The following is a 19,195-nucleotide window of genomic DNA, read 5'->3' on the forward strand; positions in this document are numbered from 1 at the left end:
GGCCTAGACGGACTGACTTAGGGGAAAAAAATATATTCTTTGTTGACCAGAAATGTTTGATGATGAAAATGGGCAATATCTGTTCAAAAATTGTAATCGGTCTAAAATCGAAATTTGGCACAAATGGTTATTGCTAATAGATAGACTTTCCACTCTACATATTTTGATTCCGATAACATTTAAATGCCTGGAACTTACAATATAAAATCTACCAGTGAGTTTTTAAAATTTAAGATTAATTTTTTTCCCACAGTGTCAGATTTTTATGCCGCATTTCATTATTTAATATCATGCCATAACAAGACAAGGATACTAATTTTTGGTAACTTAAAAACTCAAGGCCTTTAAATGTAGTGCCTTCTCTATTTACAATGTCAATAACATTTGTTATGTCTTTTACTGCAGTATCTTAAAAGCGTTTTATGTCATGCTAATGTCATCTGCCTGATAAACTTTTTTTTTTTAATTTGATTTAAACATATTTGCGTTGTTGTGATCAACTATCATACATCAGCTTTCATTGACAGGTTGTTCAAAATGAGATTATTAAAGGAAAAAGTTAAACAATTTCTTAAGGGTGAACAGCGAGGTTATTTACTAACCAAGGTTGTTTAATAGTTGTGCATATTACTTGTACTATAAAGCATTTTTTAAAAAAAAAAAAAAAACTGACTAACAAAAATTAGGCTTTTGCATTATTGGAAAGGGGCTAAAACTAGCACGAAACGAATTATATTGATTTAATGGGTAGGGATGGATTTGATGAAGTACCTAGAAAAAGTTTAAAATAAATTTAAATTGCCATACTCTCTGTATAAGTATACTATTAGGCATTCTAAAGATTTGGCAATTTAACGCTTTTTAATAACCCGCGCGTTTCACTTGGAAGACTTTTTAATATAATATCGTTGAAATTGCATACTTTTATCTTCTGATTTTAGCAATTACTAAGGCAAAGTGTTCGATGCCAAAACTAATGTGTACCTGACCGCGATTAAAAGTACTTTTTTCCATAATCAAGACGATAGATATGCAATTTCTTTTTTAATGTCCTCTTTTTTAGTCCTTCGAAAATAATGCTTATTCAATACTGGCTAATGAAACTCTGGCGACGTTCTAGTTTGTTTAAAGCATCCCTAAAGTTAAGAGAACATAATAGAACTTATCCCTTGATTGGTTCCTCTGGGTACGGACCGGTTATAGTTTTAACGCCTTATATAGGGACCTTTTATTTTAATATGACGTTGTCCTAGGTAAGGGTAAATTGACACCTTTAATAATATTTTTCACTAATTTTTTTTAAAATTCAAATACATTTATTTGTCACAATTGGATAAATTAAGTGATACAATTTTCACACACGACCGACTTTGGATATGCCGAGGCCCTCGGTCGCACTAGTATTCGGGGAACCTCTGAAAAGTAAAAATAGATTGATATTGATTTTGTCATTCCATTTGTAACATATCGAAATATTAATTGCAGGCCCACAAAAGTATCTCTTCACCTTAAATTTAACTACAAAAAAATTCAATATCGAGTTTTTGATTGATTTAATTGCCTAGAATACTTTATTATTATTGATTTTATGACGTTTTTGGCTACTCCTGTAAAAAAATTAAAGTTTAGTTACGTCCGTTTGCATTTAAGCTGACGATATGTATTCGGGGTCCTTATGAAATTTTTAGACGATCTAGCTATGTTCGTCCGTCTGTCTGTTGAAAACACGAATTTTCCACAAATACTCTCCGTTGATAAGGTTTGTTTGGTATTGTAAATGGGCAATATTGGTCCATGATTTCATCTAAACCCATACAAATGTCCCCCCGGAATACTGTTTGAGCATTCATAAATATGTTTATTATACTGCAATTATGATAAAATTAGTTCTAAGTACTCTGAAATTATACTGTAAGGTATACAAGGTCCCCCACAGAAAATATTTTTTATCTTAAGATTTTGACTTTTTGCAAAATTGAACTTTTTTCCTAAATTGCCTGAGTTACAAAATATTTATTTTGATTGATATTCCACTCGCATCCCCGAAGCGACCAAAAGGTTCTTCAAGGAAAATATCTAAGTTTTCTGTTGAGCAAAAAAAAAAACAAAAAACAAGTAAGAAAGTATGATCGCTCAAGCTTGACCTTATAATACCCTACACTAAGTAAAAGAGCAAAAACATTTTTCTTTTAAAATTTCAATAAATTATATTTTTGAGTTATTTTCGGAAGTGGGCCTTATATGGGAGCTATGACCAATTATGGACTGATCACCATGAAATTTGGTCGTGTGATTTATGTCTATATGAAAGTTATTTATGGTGAATTTTGTGTGTTTACCAACATTTTTAAGAGACTTATGCACGTTAAAGTGATTTTCGGAAGCGGGTCTATATGGGAGCTATGACTAATTATGAACCGATCGTAGCAAAATTTGGTGACATGAATTTTGTATATATAAAACTAATTTGGAGCGGAATTTTTTGGAGATACATAAAAAAATTAAACATTTATGACCGATACAGTCCAATTTCGGAAGAGGCTGTATGGGGGCTAGGTGAAATAATGGACCAATTTCAGCCAGTTTCGATAGGCTTGGTCCTTGGGCTGAAAAAATAATATGTACCAAATTTGATCGAATTATCTTCAAAATTGCGACCTGTACTCTGCGCACAAGGTTTACATGGACAGCCAGCCAGCGACTCAGAAAGAGATTCTAAGTCGATCGGTAGACTAATATTTTTGGGCGTTACAAACATCTGCATAAACGCATTATACCCTCCCCACTATTGTGGTTAGGGTATAATTAAAACAGGGTCCATTTTGAAAAAATTTCGATTTTGCAAAAAAAAGTCAAACATTTTATGTCTTTTTAGATAGATATTCCACTCGCATTCCACTAAGCGACCAAAAGGGTATTCAAGGAAAATATATAAGTTTTCTGTTGAGCAAATAAAAATTTAAAACAGGGTCCATTTTGGAAAAAAAAAGTCAACGAATTTGTAAAAAAAATCAAAAATTGTATGTTTTGAGTTACAAAACATTTATTTTGATAGATATCCAACACGTATCCCACTAAGCGACCACAAGGAAAATATCTAAGCTTTCTTTTGAGAAAAAAGGGCCCATTTTGAAAAAAAAAGTCAAAAAAGTTTTTGATTTCGGAAAAAAAAATTCCAACAATTTTTATTTAATTTTTTTCGAAAGATTAAAGAAATAGCTATGTACCCAAACTATTTGGGATACAATTTGCTAAGAACAATAGGTAATAAGTTACACAGATGAAAAACACGCCTGCTTGTCCAAAATGTCAAATTTTGACCCTTTCTATACAGAATATATATTGTTTTATTACAATAGAAAAATCTGTCACGTACGGTATGTCACGTAAGATATTAAATTTTATTTATTATAAAATCATCCAATGATTATTTTTATTCAAATATGACGGATTGTAAAGCGCCTCTCACGATTCGCAAATTTTCGCATATTTCTACATGTACCTCGAAATTACTTCCGTTTTATGTCACGTACGATATAACCTTATTTCGCTCGATATTTTGAACAACAATGTTTCGAAAGAACTTATTATTTTTTAAAATATAGTTCCCTCTGAATGGAACATAAAGATTATTTTCCAGATACTCTTATTTTTGCAAAATCTATTCCACTCTATAGACGTACAAATGTCACGTGCGATGACATGGAATTGCCCACATGTATTTTAAACGCCTATAGATAAAATCCTTGAAATCTGCCACACTTGTGATGTGATCCATTTTTGGTTTATATTAAATTAATACAATGTATTATTCATATAGAAATTTTATTTTGGTTTAATCTTAGAAAAAATGAATTTTTTTTTTGATTTTTTACAAAATGACGGAATGACAAAATCGTAATGTTTTTGGTGGTGGGTGTCATATATAAAATTCGTTCAAAGAAAATATCGGGTATCGAAAAGTTGTATAGGCGAATTTTCTTTTAACAAGCAACAGTTTCAAATGAACAGGAAGGAGTTGGAAATTTTAAATTATAATCGAAATATTTAAACCTGTAGTCTGTCACTTATGACTTATTCCCTGCAGTTCAATGAACTAGTTCCGCCACGACGAATTAGTTGGCCACCAACACCTACTAGTAGTAAATTTTCAACTCACGCGCAATGTTATTTATTGGTGAATTCAACATGGAGATGTCATTGCAGGTTTCCGATTGGTACACTAAGCATAACAATTCACTTTTAAATTCAATAATACTAATTCTTCTGCATTTTGTATTGTTCTTTAATTGTTATTAAGAATTGAATGTGAGTCAACTATCAATTTTTGCAATTTCTGTATCATCAGTGAGAATAAAAACACGAACGGCCATATTCAGCATTATATCGACCCCTTGCGCCAAATTATCGTAAGCGACAAAACACAAATTTTACAGGAGAAGGTTTTTTCGATTATTTTGAAATTTATACATAGAATTAAAAATTTTATGATGCAATATATTATAATTTCGTTCAAGCTATTTGTCTATTTTTCAAAAATATTTATAACATTTGACAATTAAAAATTCATGAAATACTTTATTGAAAAATATGACAAAAAATATTTTTTATTGCATTTTTGCATAGATACAAATTTTTCGAATCGAATTAAAATATTTATTTATAAATAGTTTTTAATGAAATTTCACAGTTATGTAAAATTGTCTATTTAAAATGGAAAAATAAAAACGAATTATGAAATTTATTATCAGCAATAACGCAATTCCCAAAAAAGTGTTGAAAAATCCCAAAAATGGAAATTTTTTAATTTTTTTTTTTGGCTATAATATCCATACCAGGGTCGAAATTATCGGAATCCTTTACAAAATAATTAAAAGCATATTGGGCCATCTAAAATCGGTTATTGTATTTTGATATCGAATATGCGATTTGAGAATTTTTGCCCTAAATTGTAATTTTACATAAAAAATAGGTCCCCTTGGTAACAAAATTTTTTAATTTTTTTTTCATTCAAAATATTTTATGAAAACTTAGCTTTCAGAAAGTATAAATTCCTTATACATCCTCTTAGAAATTTTTTGCGATAACTTAAAAGAACAAAAGTTCTTTTTCCTCAAAACATTAGCAAAAAATCGGCTTTTTAAAATTTTTTAAATTCAAATGCATATAACTTTGGACTTTATTATTTTTAAACATTTCTTTTCTTATTGGACACATACGTATGTTGTTAATCCAATGAAGGAAAACTGGAGAAAATCGGATACGATGTTATCAAAAAACTGGAGTAGGTTGAGTAAAAATATTGAACATTTAATTTTCAAATGCGAATATCTCCTAAGCTATAAGAGATAATTGATAGCTACGACTAGGTCTTTTGTAGCACTCGATGAAAAGATTTTATGTGTGTAATTTTTTTGAAATCGGAACACAAACGTCCTACTTTTAGGACAGTTGGTCGCGGCCCTGGTGGGCCCATGAAGTCCACGTTCAGAACTTAAACTCGAGAACGCTTTTTCTTTGCGCATGTGAAATTTCATTCAAACCAATCTAACCATTTAGAAGTTACAGATTTATTTCCCTTTTTTTTCTATACCACTATGTGTCGCTTACGATAAAATTCGTTTACTGTAAAATGTAAACATTGACTTACGATAAAATCTTACCCCCTATAATTTTTAAGTTATTAATAATTTTGATATTCTGAGAACACTAAAACATCAGTCGGTCCATAAAATTTTAATTTTTGCAATAAAAAAAAATTTTGAAAATGTCGCTTACGATAATTTGGCGCTTCGATATGTGGTCATCGAAGTATATTTTTTAAACGATTTTTTTTATTGTTTATTACTGAATATGCTGGCAAAATTTGATAACCACATTGAACTAGTTTGTTATACAAGTAGTAATGTAGCTAGTGTAAGGTTTCCAATTGGCACTTTTCAAACTGCTGGGTTAATAGATTAACAGATTGTTTCAATTCTTAAATCCTATTAAGATTTAATATAACCCATTTTACTGTAAATGTAGCCAAATAAACTTTCCATACTTGATTATATATATCACACATAGAATAAAATTTTGTTACTATGCTTTATTATGTCTAGCCTAATTTGATAGTACTTATACATTTTGTATTTAATTAAAGGCATGTCTTCCATAGAGCCTAAAAATATTTTCAAGCAGACATTCCCACATAGATAACACTATCAAAATTTTCGTACTACATGCCCAGTCATAAAAATATATGTATTAAGACTAGCAACAATTAAACTGATTAGACATTTAATTAAAACATTTTTTAAAAAATATAAATGTTAAACTATGACAATGATCATACTACTTAATTCAAATTTATTAATCAGTTTATACTGGTTTTATAATAGAGGTTAAAAGTCATATACATAATTTAAATAAAAATAAATTAAACAGCCATTTAATAAACAATAACTAACTAATAACTTTAGCGTTAAATTTAAAATTAAAATTAAAATTCTTGTTTTTTATTTTTTCTTTGAAATCTTATTAAAGGAATCAGTGCGTTTATTAGCTGGTATTGCAGATACAAGCAAGGATGGACTTATATCATTCTCAGAATTTCAAGCTTTTGAAGGTTTATTATGTACACCAGACGCTTTATATAAAACAGCTTTTCAATTATTCGATCGTCAAGGCAATGGCACAGTATCCTACAGTAAGTATTTATGTATATTAATTTACACCAGTGGTAGGCATAAAGAGAACATGGAGTATAATAACTTGTTTTCTCTGTTGTAATCATACCATTATTTTTTGGATTATTATTATGAACATTCATGTTGTTTACAAGTAAATTATTGCCGACCACTGACTTGTGTATATTGCTATAATGTGAAACCTTATTAAATTTGAATATTTTATTAAAATTTTTAGGTGATTTTGCTGATGTCGTACAAAAAACTGAACTACATTCAAGAATACCTTTTAGCCTAGACAGTCCCTTTATTAAACGATATTTTGGTGAAGTAAGTACCAATGTTTATATCAGTTTATTTATTTGTGTTCGTTTTTAATACTTTACATATTTTTTTTAAATAGAAAAAACAACGTTTAATTAATTACGCTGAATTTACTCAATTACTTCATGATTTTCATGAGGAATATGCGATGGAAGCATTCCGTAGCAAAGATCCAGCTGGTTCTGGATATATTTCCCCATTAGATTTTCAAGATATTATGGTTAAAGTTAAAAGGCATTTACTCACCGCCGATGTTAAAGATAATTTAGTAGCTGTAAGTTTCTGTTTCGAAATAACTACAATTTGTTCTATTTATATGTAAATAATTAAATATTTATAGGTCACCGAAGGCCATAAGGTAAGCTTTCCATATTTTATGGCTTTCACCTCGTTGCTAAATAATATGGAATTGATAAAACGCATCTATTTACATTCTACACAAGGTAATCGCACAGAACCCGTTACCAAAGATGAACTTTTATATGCTGCTCAAACTATGAGTCAAATTACTCCATTAGAAATTGATATTTTATATCAATTGACTGGAGCTTTACATCAAACTGGGTGAGTTTTATGTGTTTATATATATATTGGTAGTTTATTTAGCTTTAGATCGGTGGTCGGCACAAACAGTAGCTCAACTGCAGTGTTTCATAAAATGAATTTTCTGATTGTGGTTTTATTACAAAATCTACCATTTATTTCCCTTGTGATAATTTTAACGGGGTGCTCTCACATTCGTGTTATGTGCATCCGATTATTCAATCACGTTCGGCTTATGGTGGCTATGTGTGCTGACCACTGCTTTAGTGATTAGTGAATTTCATTTGTGTTGTAATGGGTTAAATGTCACTGAAAGTTTTTGAAATCATAACAAACAAAATAGTATATCGTTTTTCAGTTATGTAAGACCGAGTGACTCAGTGATTCTGAGTAGATTGGTAACATTAAGGTGGGTGTTAGACTAATATTTTTTGGGCGTTACAAACATCAGCACAAACTCATAACACCCTCCCCACTATGGTGACGAAGGGTATACAAATGTGTATGAAAATTATTCAGTTTTCAAATATTTTGTATACAATTGTTTTCTGATTGTGTTTCAAATTAGATTGTAAATAATATTTGTAGGAAATGCATTACAAATTTAAGACTTAGTACCCAAGTTCTTTATGGCTATACACAATTTTAAGTTGCTCAAAAATTTTAAATTCGCTTTAATTTGTCCTTTATCGAGGTTCAAAGGTGTAAAATCGCTAAATTTCAATTGTATATAACTTAATTGCTTATCCAATAGTTTCAATATTGATCTCATAGAAATGCTTATGTACCCTAGTTTCAATATATTTTCCTATGATTTGGATAGAACCGAAAAACTACATTCATTACTGCTACTTTTGTGTTGGTAAATTATTGAATAAAGAAAGACTGGTCTCTGAGAGAAAACATGAAGGTTGAAACACAAAAATGTTATAAACCCGCCTTTCCAGAGATAAGATTTTTTTGCTTTCATTACACATCAAATTGGGACTTATGGAGCAGTATGTGAAGAGATTAGATAAACTGTTTCAAGATACACTGTTTCAAGAAAGTTTTCAAGTTTGAGTACAGAAAAACTAAAAGCTGGTATTTTTGATGGACCACAAATAATCTTTTAAAGAAAGACAACGATTTCATACATTCAATTAATGATTTAGAAGAGGCGGCTTGGAAATTTCTACGGAAAAGTCTAATATTTACAATAACAGCACAAAATATAAATTAACCCTTAAGAGCACTTGGGGTCAGGGTCATTCGGACCCCATGTGCTATTAAAGGTTAATTTCAATTTTTGTGCTGTTATTGTAAATACTAGATTTCATGTTAAATTTTTCTTAAGTTTCATCAAAATCGGCCCAAAAATATATAACATTTCGCTATCTTTCCATTAGAAATTCCAAATATTTAAAAATTTTACCTTTGACCTTCACGATTTAAGACTTCAGACTTTATTTAGAATTTCCTGGACTATAATATTCTGAACAGATTTTACTTAAAATTTATAACAGTAAGGAAATTCGGCTCATTCGCCAAAATATGGCCAAAAAATAGTTTTTCTCGAAAATCGTAAAATTTATATCGCAGGTACGGAAAAACTATAGGAGATATTGACATAATTTTTTCACACTTTTATTCCCTATTATGCTGTCAATAAATCCTCATGTGATGATCAAAAACTTCTAAAATTTGTTTAACAAAATTTTTAAAAATTTTAAAATGAAGTTTTGAAACTTCCGTTAAAAAAATTATTTTTTTTGTCATACCTGCGAATAGGTATTTTAGGTCATTGCGAAAGTATTCAGCGGGTACCGTTTAAACATTTTAAACATTTAATCCTAAAGGACACTCTAGTATACATATGTTAATAAAAATGGAACCATTAAACATACAGTTTCGATTTTTTTTTATTTGATTAAGATTAATTTATGAAACTTTTCCGGAAACCCTTCCATTAAGGTTTTTATTAAGCTTTCTGTCACTTTGTTTGAACAGGTAGTACATCTCCGTTTTTAAATCTACCACACTTTTGGACACCTTTTTTGTGCTCTTCAATTATCTTTTAACAAGAGCTCAATATCTCTCCACTGGCCTTAGCTCCAGGCAGTTTGGAGGATTTGCATCTCCTGGTACAAATATCACATTATTGTTCTTTTACAACTCAAGAACTTGCTTAGAATTGTGACAGGATGCCAAATCAGGCCAAAGATAAGTGGACACATTAGGAAGTCTTATGAATGGAAGCATCATCTTTTGTAAACATTCCTTGATGTAAATTTCAGTATTTATAGAGCCCTTTGTAACAAATTGTTGGCTTCTTTTGCCCCAACTGCATATTGTTCGCCATGCCAAGAACAGTTTGGCAACATTTTCTGCTCGATTATCATAAACATAAAAATATTGACCCGAAAGCTACGAAAAATCGTCACTCATTTTAATCAGATTAACAACAAATGAATATAGTTCACATTAAACATAATAACTGACATGCTTTACAAAGGTAACTTTATCAAAAAAAAAATCAAAAAATACTTGAGTTATTAATAAAAAACATGTGTAAAGGTTTTTTCGATCTCAGTCCTTACTGAAAATCAGTTTTAGTTTTTGCGGCACCTCAATTATTTTAAACCTGTATAGTCAATGATACAAATAGTACTAAAATAATGTTACGTTTTTACCTTTTAAAAATGGTGGTTTATTTCCATTAAATAAACCGCCTACTTTTGATTGCAAATAAAAGCAGTTTAAAATTTGTTCAAATGTACATAACAACAGTTTAAATGTGTTTTTAATACAAATACACGTTTATAATTCATAATAATACACACACTTAAATTACACTTTATAATGTACAAGACAATTGATGTTAACTCTAACAGAGCCTATGATAAACTGACTGTGTCATCTTCCTTCTAGTAGCTTCCAGAATGATCTTAACGGACAAAACTAGAATATTCGAATTCTATAGCATTTAACAGCTTCAATGTTAATGTTACCAGCTTAAACATTTAGTGTTGCCACAATGCTAATAACTGCGTGCTATCAACATTGTTGATAAGTAGAATCTTCTACTGATGGACATATTTATAAACATGACTAGCGCACCTGGTCAAGTGCGCTTCGCTACCCCTGTCGAAGTAAAATAAAAAAAAATGTGAAAAGATTTTATAAGCAAATAAATGAATAAAATTAAGACAGGAATTTCTTGTTTGTGATTAATAGCGTACTATGCCGTTGAAGGTATAAAAAATAACCTGTGATTTTAAAAAATCTTGAAGCTTTTTTTAAGATATTCGCCTATTTTTAGTCAGACACCTTATAATGATATGAAAGCTATTTATTATAGTAGTTAAAGTAATGCTTCAAATGAGTTATTTTGTTACCATTGTAGATAAAATATATAAATATTCGAATATCAAGTGAATCTAATTGTAAGTATTGATGCCAGTGTCCTGTTATGCCAGAAATTAAGAAGGGGTGTCACACCCCTTGTTCCCATCCGTCCCATTTTTGGATAAACTTCATGTACTGATAAGAAATTGATTCGTATAAAGTTTGAAGGCTGTCGCAATAATAGTTCTGCAGATATTCGAAAATACTATATAATTTGCATGGGAAGTTCCACGCCCACTTATCCACTCCCGCCCATTTTCAGCTATTCTATGTAAAATGATAAGAGAGCTATTCGGACAAAGTTGGAAGAATCTAGTAATTTTAGATCTCAAGATATTTAGAAATAACTAATTACTTTGTATGGGAGGTGACTCACCCCGAGTTCCGATCCTTCCCATTTTTTATTAACTTCTTGCACTGATAAGAAATTAACTCATATCAAGTTTGAAGCCTTTCACATTTACAGTTCTCCAGATATTCGAAAATAAATATTTACTTTGTATGGTAAGTGCCACGCCCACTAATTTAATACCGCCCATTTTCAGCCAAACCATGTAGAATGATAAGGGTGCTATTCGGACTAAATTTCAAGACTTCCACAATTATAGTTCACCATATAAGGAGTGAGATCGAAAAATTCTTAACATACATATATGTTTATAAAAAAGAAACCACTAAACTTACAGCTTTAATTTTTTTTTTATTTGATTGAAATTATTATTACAATTTACAAAAAAAATTATTTTTATAGTTTTAATCACTAGTGATGAAATTTTGAACCTTTTTCGGAAACCCTTCCATTAACGTTTTTATAGTGCTTTCTGTCACTTTGCTCGAACATGTAGTCCATCTCCGTTTAAAATCTACCACACTTTTGGACACCTTTTTTGTACTCTTCAATTCTCTTTTAACAAGAGCCCAATATCTCTCCACTGGCCTTAGCTCCGGGCAGTTTGGAGGATTTGCCTCTCTTGGTACAAATACCACATTATTGTTCTTGTACCACTCAAGGGCTTGTTTGCCATAGTGACAGGATGCCAAGTCAGGCCAAAAATAAGTGGACACATTATGAAGTCTTATGAATGGAAGCAGCCTTTTTTGTAAACATTCCTTGATGTAAATTTCGGTATTTATAGAGCCCGTTGTAACAAATGAGTGGCTTCTTTTGCCGCAACTGCATATTGCTTGCCATACCAAGAACTTTCTGGGAAATTTTGTCTGCTTTTGGGTCCTAAACTTTTCTTCAACATTCCCTCGAGCATCAGCAACATAAAATTTTTGACCTGGAAGTTGCGAAAAATCTGCCAGAACATACGTTTCGTCATCCATTATGCAGCAAGAATATTTTTTTATAAAACTTGACTTCAATTTCCGTGCTCTGTTTTTGGCCTCTAAATTTTTAGTAGCGTTCCTGTCAGGAACTTTTTGAGCCTTGTATGTTTTTAAACCTGCATTAGCTTTAACTTTTCGTACCAAATAGTCCGAGCACTGAGCTAACCGGGCTGCTTTCCTACCGGATGTGTTGGGAGCTCTTTTGAAAATGCGTTCTATTTTTTTGGCTTTAGAAACATCATGTGGACCATTCCTTCTACCTGAACCAGGTTTTCTATCAACTGACAAGTTCTCCCGGTACTGTTTAATAACATTGGAAACAGTTTGACGGCAGACCTTTGTATGCTTGGCCAACTTTTTGTAAGACCAAGTTGGGTTTTGTTGAAAATATTTAATAATTTCAGTACGCACTTTTTTCTGGTCACTCATTTTAATCAGATTAACAAAAAAATTAATATAATTGACATTACACATAATAACTGACATGTTTTTCAAAGGTAACTTGATCAAAAAAAAATTCAAATAATACTTGGGTTAAAAAATGTAATGAAAAACGTGTGTTAAGAATTTTTCGATCTCACTCCTTATTTCAAAATAACTATTTACTTTGTATGGGAGGTGTTACACCCCCTGTTCCGATCCGTCCCATTTTTAGTTAAACTTCAAACAGTGATACGAAATTGATTCGTATAAAGTTTGAAGATAGTCATAATTTTAGTTTTGCAGATATTCGAAAATAACTATTTACTTTGTATGGGTGGTACAAATTTTGCCCTCTTTTGTCCCTTTGTGATCCAAGATAAGAAAAACTATATAGTCTATTATTGCTTCCAAGTAAAGGAATATCTATGTTACAAATTTCAATCAAATCGGTGCAGCCGTTTACTCTTGATTGATTAAGAACTAAAGGTACCAATTTTACCGGTTTTCCCCCTCTTAATCTCTTTCTGGTCCAAGTATTAAAAAAAGATGTAGCCTATTGACGCTTCCAAGTAAGGATCTATCTATGTTCCAAATTTCAATAAAATCGGTTCAGCCGTTTAGGCGTTATGCTCAAACAAAGCAACAAACCAACATTAATCCATATAAATTATATGGATTTATATGGATTAATGTTGCAAGCAGTCGTTACAGACCATTAATTTCAAATTGATAGTACAATTTCATAACAATTATTTGTATTAAACTGGTCCAAAATATTGTAATATATTTTCTATATTGAATAAATTCTGGAGAATTTTTTATAGCCATGGATGTATTATCGAATTTAACTCTGCGGTTTGGTGGTTAGTTTACTAACCACATTTTCTATAGTCTTTAAAACATAGTTTATTGGCATTTATTGCCATTTTGATAAACAATTATATTTTTCGAAGTAATCGTTTATGATTTTTTGCAAAACTTTGCCTTCGCTCTGGTGCTCTGGTTAGATAAATATATTAATTTGAAGATATTGTAAAAATCAGTTTTTTAAGAGACTTTCACGCATTCAATAAAAAAAGGCACAGAGTGTTTATTGTTCATCGAATTCAGTGTTACTTTGATATTTCGGTTGTTTGGTCAGAAAATTTAGTCAAAAATATTCGATTTCAAAAAAAATTTATACGAAACAACAATTTGTATAATAGTTATTTTTAATGCCACGGTGGTTAGTAAACTAACCACATCACTCCACAAAAAACCTTGGAATGGGGTGGTTTTTCATGTTTTGATTAATTTTTTCTTACTTTTTATAATAAACTTGATTAAAGAAAAAATGCAATTGTTATGATTTTAAACTTATACACAAAAAAGCGTGGCTGAAAGAGTGAAGAGTAAAGGTTTAAAAATTCATTTTATCGAAATTTTTCGTTTCATCGCATTCTTCCTTTGGATATTAAATCTCGTGTTATTTCGAAAACTTTCAGTAAATTTTTAGTTAAAAATCATTTGAATTTTAGAAAGATGTTTCACAAGTTCTAACTATTATCAAAAAAAATTCTAATATTATTAAATTAATTGCAAATATTATTCCTCTTGTTTTTTTTCTTTTAATGTTAATTGTTAAAAAATAAAAATTAAACAAAATAGTTGGTGGAGACGTAAAAAGATTCAAGCAAGTAGGCAAGTGTTACTTACAAAATTTAACAACGATTTAACAACCAAATTCCTTTTTATTACAATAATTAAACATTATTTTTTTTTGTTTTTGTAAAATATTGTTTGTTTACATTGTTCTTAACCCTCAAGACCCTAGTAATTTGTTTATATTCCTATATGTTTCTTTTTTTATTAAATATAATTTATACTTATAAATATATCCATAAAGTAATCAACTTTATTTTGTTGTCACAATTTTAGCCGTGTTGTCTATAGCGATTTAAGCAATATTGCACCCGAGCATTATACGAAGCATATCACCACTAGATTGGCTGAAATAAAGGCCGTCGAAAGTCCAGCCGATAGATCAGCATTTATACAGATTTTAGAGAGCACATATCGTTTTACATTGGGCTCTTTGGCAGGCGGTAAGTTAAACCATATTTCTTAGAAAAATTAAAATTTTAACAAACTATTTTATATATATTTTTAAAGCTGTGGGTGCTACGGTTGTTTATCCCATTGATTTGGTCAAGACACGCATGCAAAATCAGCGCACAGGTTCATATATTGGTGAGGTGGCCTATAGAAATTCCTTTGATTGCTTTAAAAAGGTATGTAACAAATTATCATTTCCTCTGTACCAGTATTGGCAGAAAGAATAAAAACTATATTATTTTCTATGTTTTTGCTTTAAGGTCATACGCCACGAAGGTGTCTTAGGTCTTTACCGTGGTCTACTGCCTCAACTGATGGGTGTGGCACCCGAAAAAGCCATTAAATTAACTATCAACGATTTAGTGCGTGATAAATGCACCGATAAACAGGGCCAAATACCCTTGTGGTCTGAAATTTTAGCTGGTGGTTGTGTAAGTTTTTTGTAAATTTGCTTAGTTTTATTGTAAGAGACATATTTTTAATTTATATATTTTATTTTAGGCTGGTGCCTCTCAAGTGGTCTTTACAAATCCTTTGGAAATTGTTAAAATTCGTTTGCAAGTTGCTGGCGAAATAGCGGGCGGCAGTAAAGTTCGTGCCTTATCGGTTGTGCGTGATTTGGGTTTGTTTGGTCTGTACAAGGGCGCTCGTGCTTGTCTGCTGCGTGATGTGCCATTCTCGGCCATTTACTTCCCAACTTATGCCCATACGAAGTCCTTGTTTGCCGATGATGAAGGGTGAGTGTGAATTAGAAGTAATATATATGAGGTTAGGAATTAGTATGTTTTTTAATTTCCCGACCTTTTTTGATTCCCGGGAATCGGGAAATTTTTTTCTACATTCCCGGGTACCCGGCTATTCCCGAAATATATAATGATACTGTAAATTAGGAATATTATAGCCAAATTTCATATAAAAACTTAGTGTTATAATCATTAAATATCAGAGCTTCGAATTAATTAATAAAATTTGAGCTTAATTCACTAAAATCTTAATCCGTAATTAAAAAATAACAGCCTTTCATTCCATAAATGTATTCCTAATATTTAATTTTTTAGATTCATTCCAAAGCCTTTGTTTAAACTGAATTAATATTAAAGTTAATTAATAACAGAATTTATTCAAACTTTTAATGATTTAATTTTTGTTAAATCAAATCATTTACAAAATTAGTTGAAAAAAATGTCTTAAACTTTTTTGTACTAGATTTTAATTGAAGAAAAATTTAATCATTTAATAAATTTTTGAAGCTATTTTGTAATGGATTTGAAGAAGATATTTAAAGAAATTAGAATGATTCAATAAGAAATAAATTCTATAAATAATGAATTATTCTCTTTTTAAATTTTCATACGAAAAACCCCAAATAAATAATAATAAGCGGTCTATTATTGCCAAGATATAAGCAAAAAACTGTAAAAAACTTTTCACTGTTTTTTGGTGAAAAAATAGAGTTCTAACTTGGTTTCTATATACTTTCGTAAGTTTTTAATTCCCGGGATTCCCGTCTAAAAATCCCGGGAATCGGGTGATGAAAAATTGGCAAAATTCCCGGGAAATTTGTACCGGGAATTCCCGGGATAAAAACCCTAGGAATTAGCCATCAGTTTCGAATGGAAAGCTAGTAAGAATTTAAACTAAATATATAGCAAAGAGAACAAAACAAGCCGCGGGGCACGAACATTAATTTCCTCATTACACAAATACAACATGAATACTAACAAAACTCTCCACACAGTGTTCAAAATAAATGTAGTTTTCATTCAGTAGCACTCTAGATCTCAACAAATCTGGTTCTTGTAGCTATGTCAAAAAAGTCCCCAACATATTCGCATTTAAATTTGATACCCAATACATTATAAACATAAACCTCAAGTTCGTGAGAAGGGTAAATTTAAGTTTGTCATTCCGTTTGTAATTTCTAAGCAGATTTTCTATTTAAAATCAAGAAAATCGGTCCACAAATGGCTGAGATATAAGGAAAAAACCAGGACAACCTAGATTTTTTACCAATATCTGGATTACTAAGGCATTTATATAGACAATATGGATATCTAATTATAGATATTTCAAAGACCATTGCAAAGACATATATAAGACCATAGTAAGTTGGACCAAAATCAGAAAAAATATATTTTAAACCGAATTCTTTTTTTCCACCAAAAGTTTTTTTTCGCTAAAAATTTAAAAAAACTAAAAAACAAACTTTTAATTTAAAAAAAATTTAAATTTAAAAAATAAATTCGAAAACATTTTTTTTCCAAAAAATTAAAAAAAAAACAAAAAAAAATTTGTTTACCTAAAAATATTTATTTTAGTATAATTTATATAAAAACTTTGAAAATTTAAATTGATTTCGTGGAAAATTTAGGAGAAAAAGAGAAAAGTACCTAAAAACAACAGCCAAAATTTAGTATACACCAAAATCCGAAAATAAAAAGTTCAGCTTAATTACGGCCTCTACACGCAGAGAAAAAATATAATTGGGCATGGTTACTGTAACCATTTAAATAGTGTTACAAGTTTTTTAACAATATTATAGTCACAGTAACCATTTACATGATTGTGGTAACCATAATATGGTTAATTTACGATTCACATGATTATATCAACCATATATATGGTTACAGTAAACTAATATATGTTTGTGGCAACCATATTTATGATGCATAATTTTATCATAATATGTTGTTCTCAGATTATGATAAGCCTTAAGCCGAGAGCAACATAATATGATAAGTCCTACATCATATGAATGGTTGTCACAAACATATATTTGTTTACTGTAATCATATATATGGTTGCTACAATCATGTGAATCGTAAATTAACCATATTATGGTTACCACAATCATGTAAATGGTTACTGTGACTATAATATAGATAAAAAACATGTAACAATATTGAAATGGTTACAGTAACCATGCCCAACTATATTTTTTCTCTGCGTGTAGTTGCCTTTTCATAGAGTTTTCAAAATATTCAGTTATATCTTTAGTAATTTCCCCCTCCTCTCATGCGTTAAAGGGGGTTTAGAGTTCGTCCTTAGCTGAAATGCTTCGTTTTCCAATATTCCAATGAACACTGTTCCCGACACAAAAAACGTGAAGTTCAACATTCACGTAATTAGATTGCTTCAATTTCTGAACTTATCGTATTATTAACAGTGTTGCCACAACCTCAAAATATTTGTAACCAAGTTTGAATAAAAAAATAACCAAAATATTATAAAAGTAACAAAAAAAAAAAATTGTTGCTAACATCATGTTTTTAACATTTTGCTTTTTTTAATACATTTTACACAGGTTAAATTTTATGTCAAGATTTCAACATTTAGAATATTATGAAAATAAATTCTTAATAGCAAAATATTCCGAAAAAAGGACAGAAATAATTTTTAATTTTTTTTTTTAAATATTTTAAAAAATTCCAGTTTCATGCCTTCTTTGTCTTCTATACTTGAGAAATATTCATCATAACAATAAATGACATTTGTTGCCAAGACAAAGTTGTCTAAGCAAAAGCACTAACAATTTTATCATAACGAAGCAATAATACTAATAAATGGAGACTATACATGATAATTTTTTATCTAGACAACCATTTTGAAGTTTATCATGATACAAATTTATCAGGTATAACCAGGGAGTTACTGGCTACAGAAAGAAAACAATTTTATAATTTTTATAAAATAAATTATTAATGAAATTTGAATTTAAATATCATTGTCTCATGTAAATACAGTTTTATACAGATGTCTATATGCATACGACATTGGCAGTTTTTATTAGAGTATTTTTAATAAAATCTAAACCAATAGCAAACGTAGCTAAATATTAAAAATAAACATTGTTTAGAATTTTCGGAATACAACATTTTATTTATCCTCAATAAAGCTAAAAGAAACATCCACCAGAATTATTATACTCAAAAGAATCATATGGTTACGTAGACCAGTTTAATGGAAAAAAAATTATTTTCTATGCTGTATTACCCGAAATTTAGAAGAAAAACACCAAAAATGTGAATATAAAAACGGCAGTATTTCGAAAATGCGAGCTGACTGAAAAAACAAGTTTAGCATAGTACTAAGTGTTCATCAACTCGTACAAAATGTAATTGAAATATCTGTTCCCTGGTGTAATTAAACCAATATTGGGAACTCATTTACATCCCTAAATCAAACAAATCGTAAATATCTTTTAAAACAATTACTATTTCTCAAATGTCAGAAATAAGACATAACAAAAGAGAGCCTAGGGCAAATTTCGCATTTATTAAGAATTTTATTTTAAAGTACCCCAAAAATTTAGCATGAAAAAAAAATAGTTCAAATTTAACAAAAAAAATCACTAATATCTCTATTATTTTACCTTCGATATTAAATTTGGAAATGAAGTATTCATTAATTAAATTTGTTTT

The 19,195-nt window shown here is 29.9% G+C and overlaps 1 protein-coding gene across 3 annotated transcripts in view; it reads left to right on the forward strand.

Annotated features, from left to right (window-relative positions):
* aralar1 (calcium-binding mitochondrial carrier protein aralar1) overlaps positions 1 to 19,195 on the forward strand; it is an 80,669-nt gene that overhangs the window by 59,365 nt on the left and 2,109 nt on the right. For all 3 annotated transcript variants that reach the window (XM_065515209.1, XM_065515211.1, XM_065515210.1), the window contains exons 3-10: positions 6,529 to 6,691; positions 6,910 to 7,001; positions 7,075 to 7,269; positions 7,336 to 7,559; positions 14,598 to 14,764; positions 14,832 to 14,950; positions 15,035 to 15,205; positions 15,276 to 15,511. In XM_065515209.1, coding sequence (XP_065371281.1) covers positions 6,529 to 6,691; positions 6,910 to 7,001; positions 7,075 to 7,269; positions 7,336 to 7,559; positions 14,598 to 14,764; positions 14,832 to 14,950; positions 15,035 to 15,205; positions 15,276 to 15,511 — 1,367 coding nt within the window. The remainder of the gene's footprint in view (positions 1 to 6,528; positions 6,692 to 6,909; positions 7,002 to 7,074; positions 7,270 to 7,335; positions 7,560 to 14,597; positions 14,765 to 14,831; positions 14,951 to 15,034; positions 15,206 to 15,275; positions 15,512 to 19,195) is intronic.

The sequence above is a fragment of the Calliphora vicina genome, chromosome 1 (genome assembly GCF_958450345.1).
Source record: "Calliphora vicina chromosome 1, idCalVici1.1, whole genome shotgun sequence".
NCBI classification, from domain to species: Eukaryota; Metazoa; Arthropoda; class Insecta; order Diptera; family Calliphoridae; genus Calliphora; species Calliphora vicina.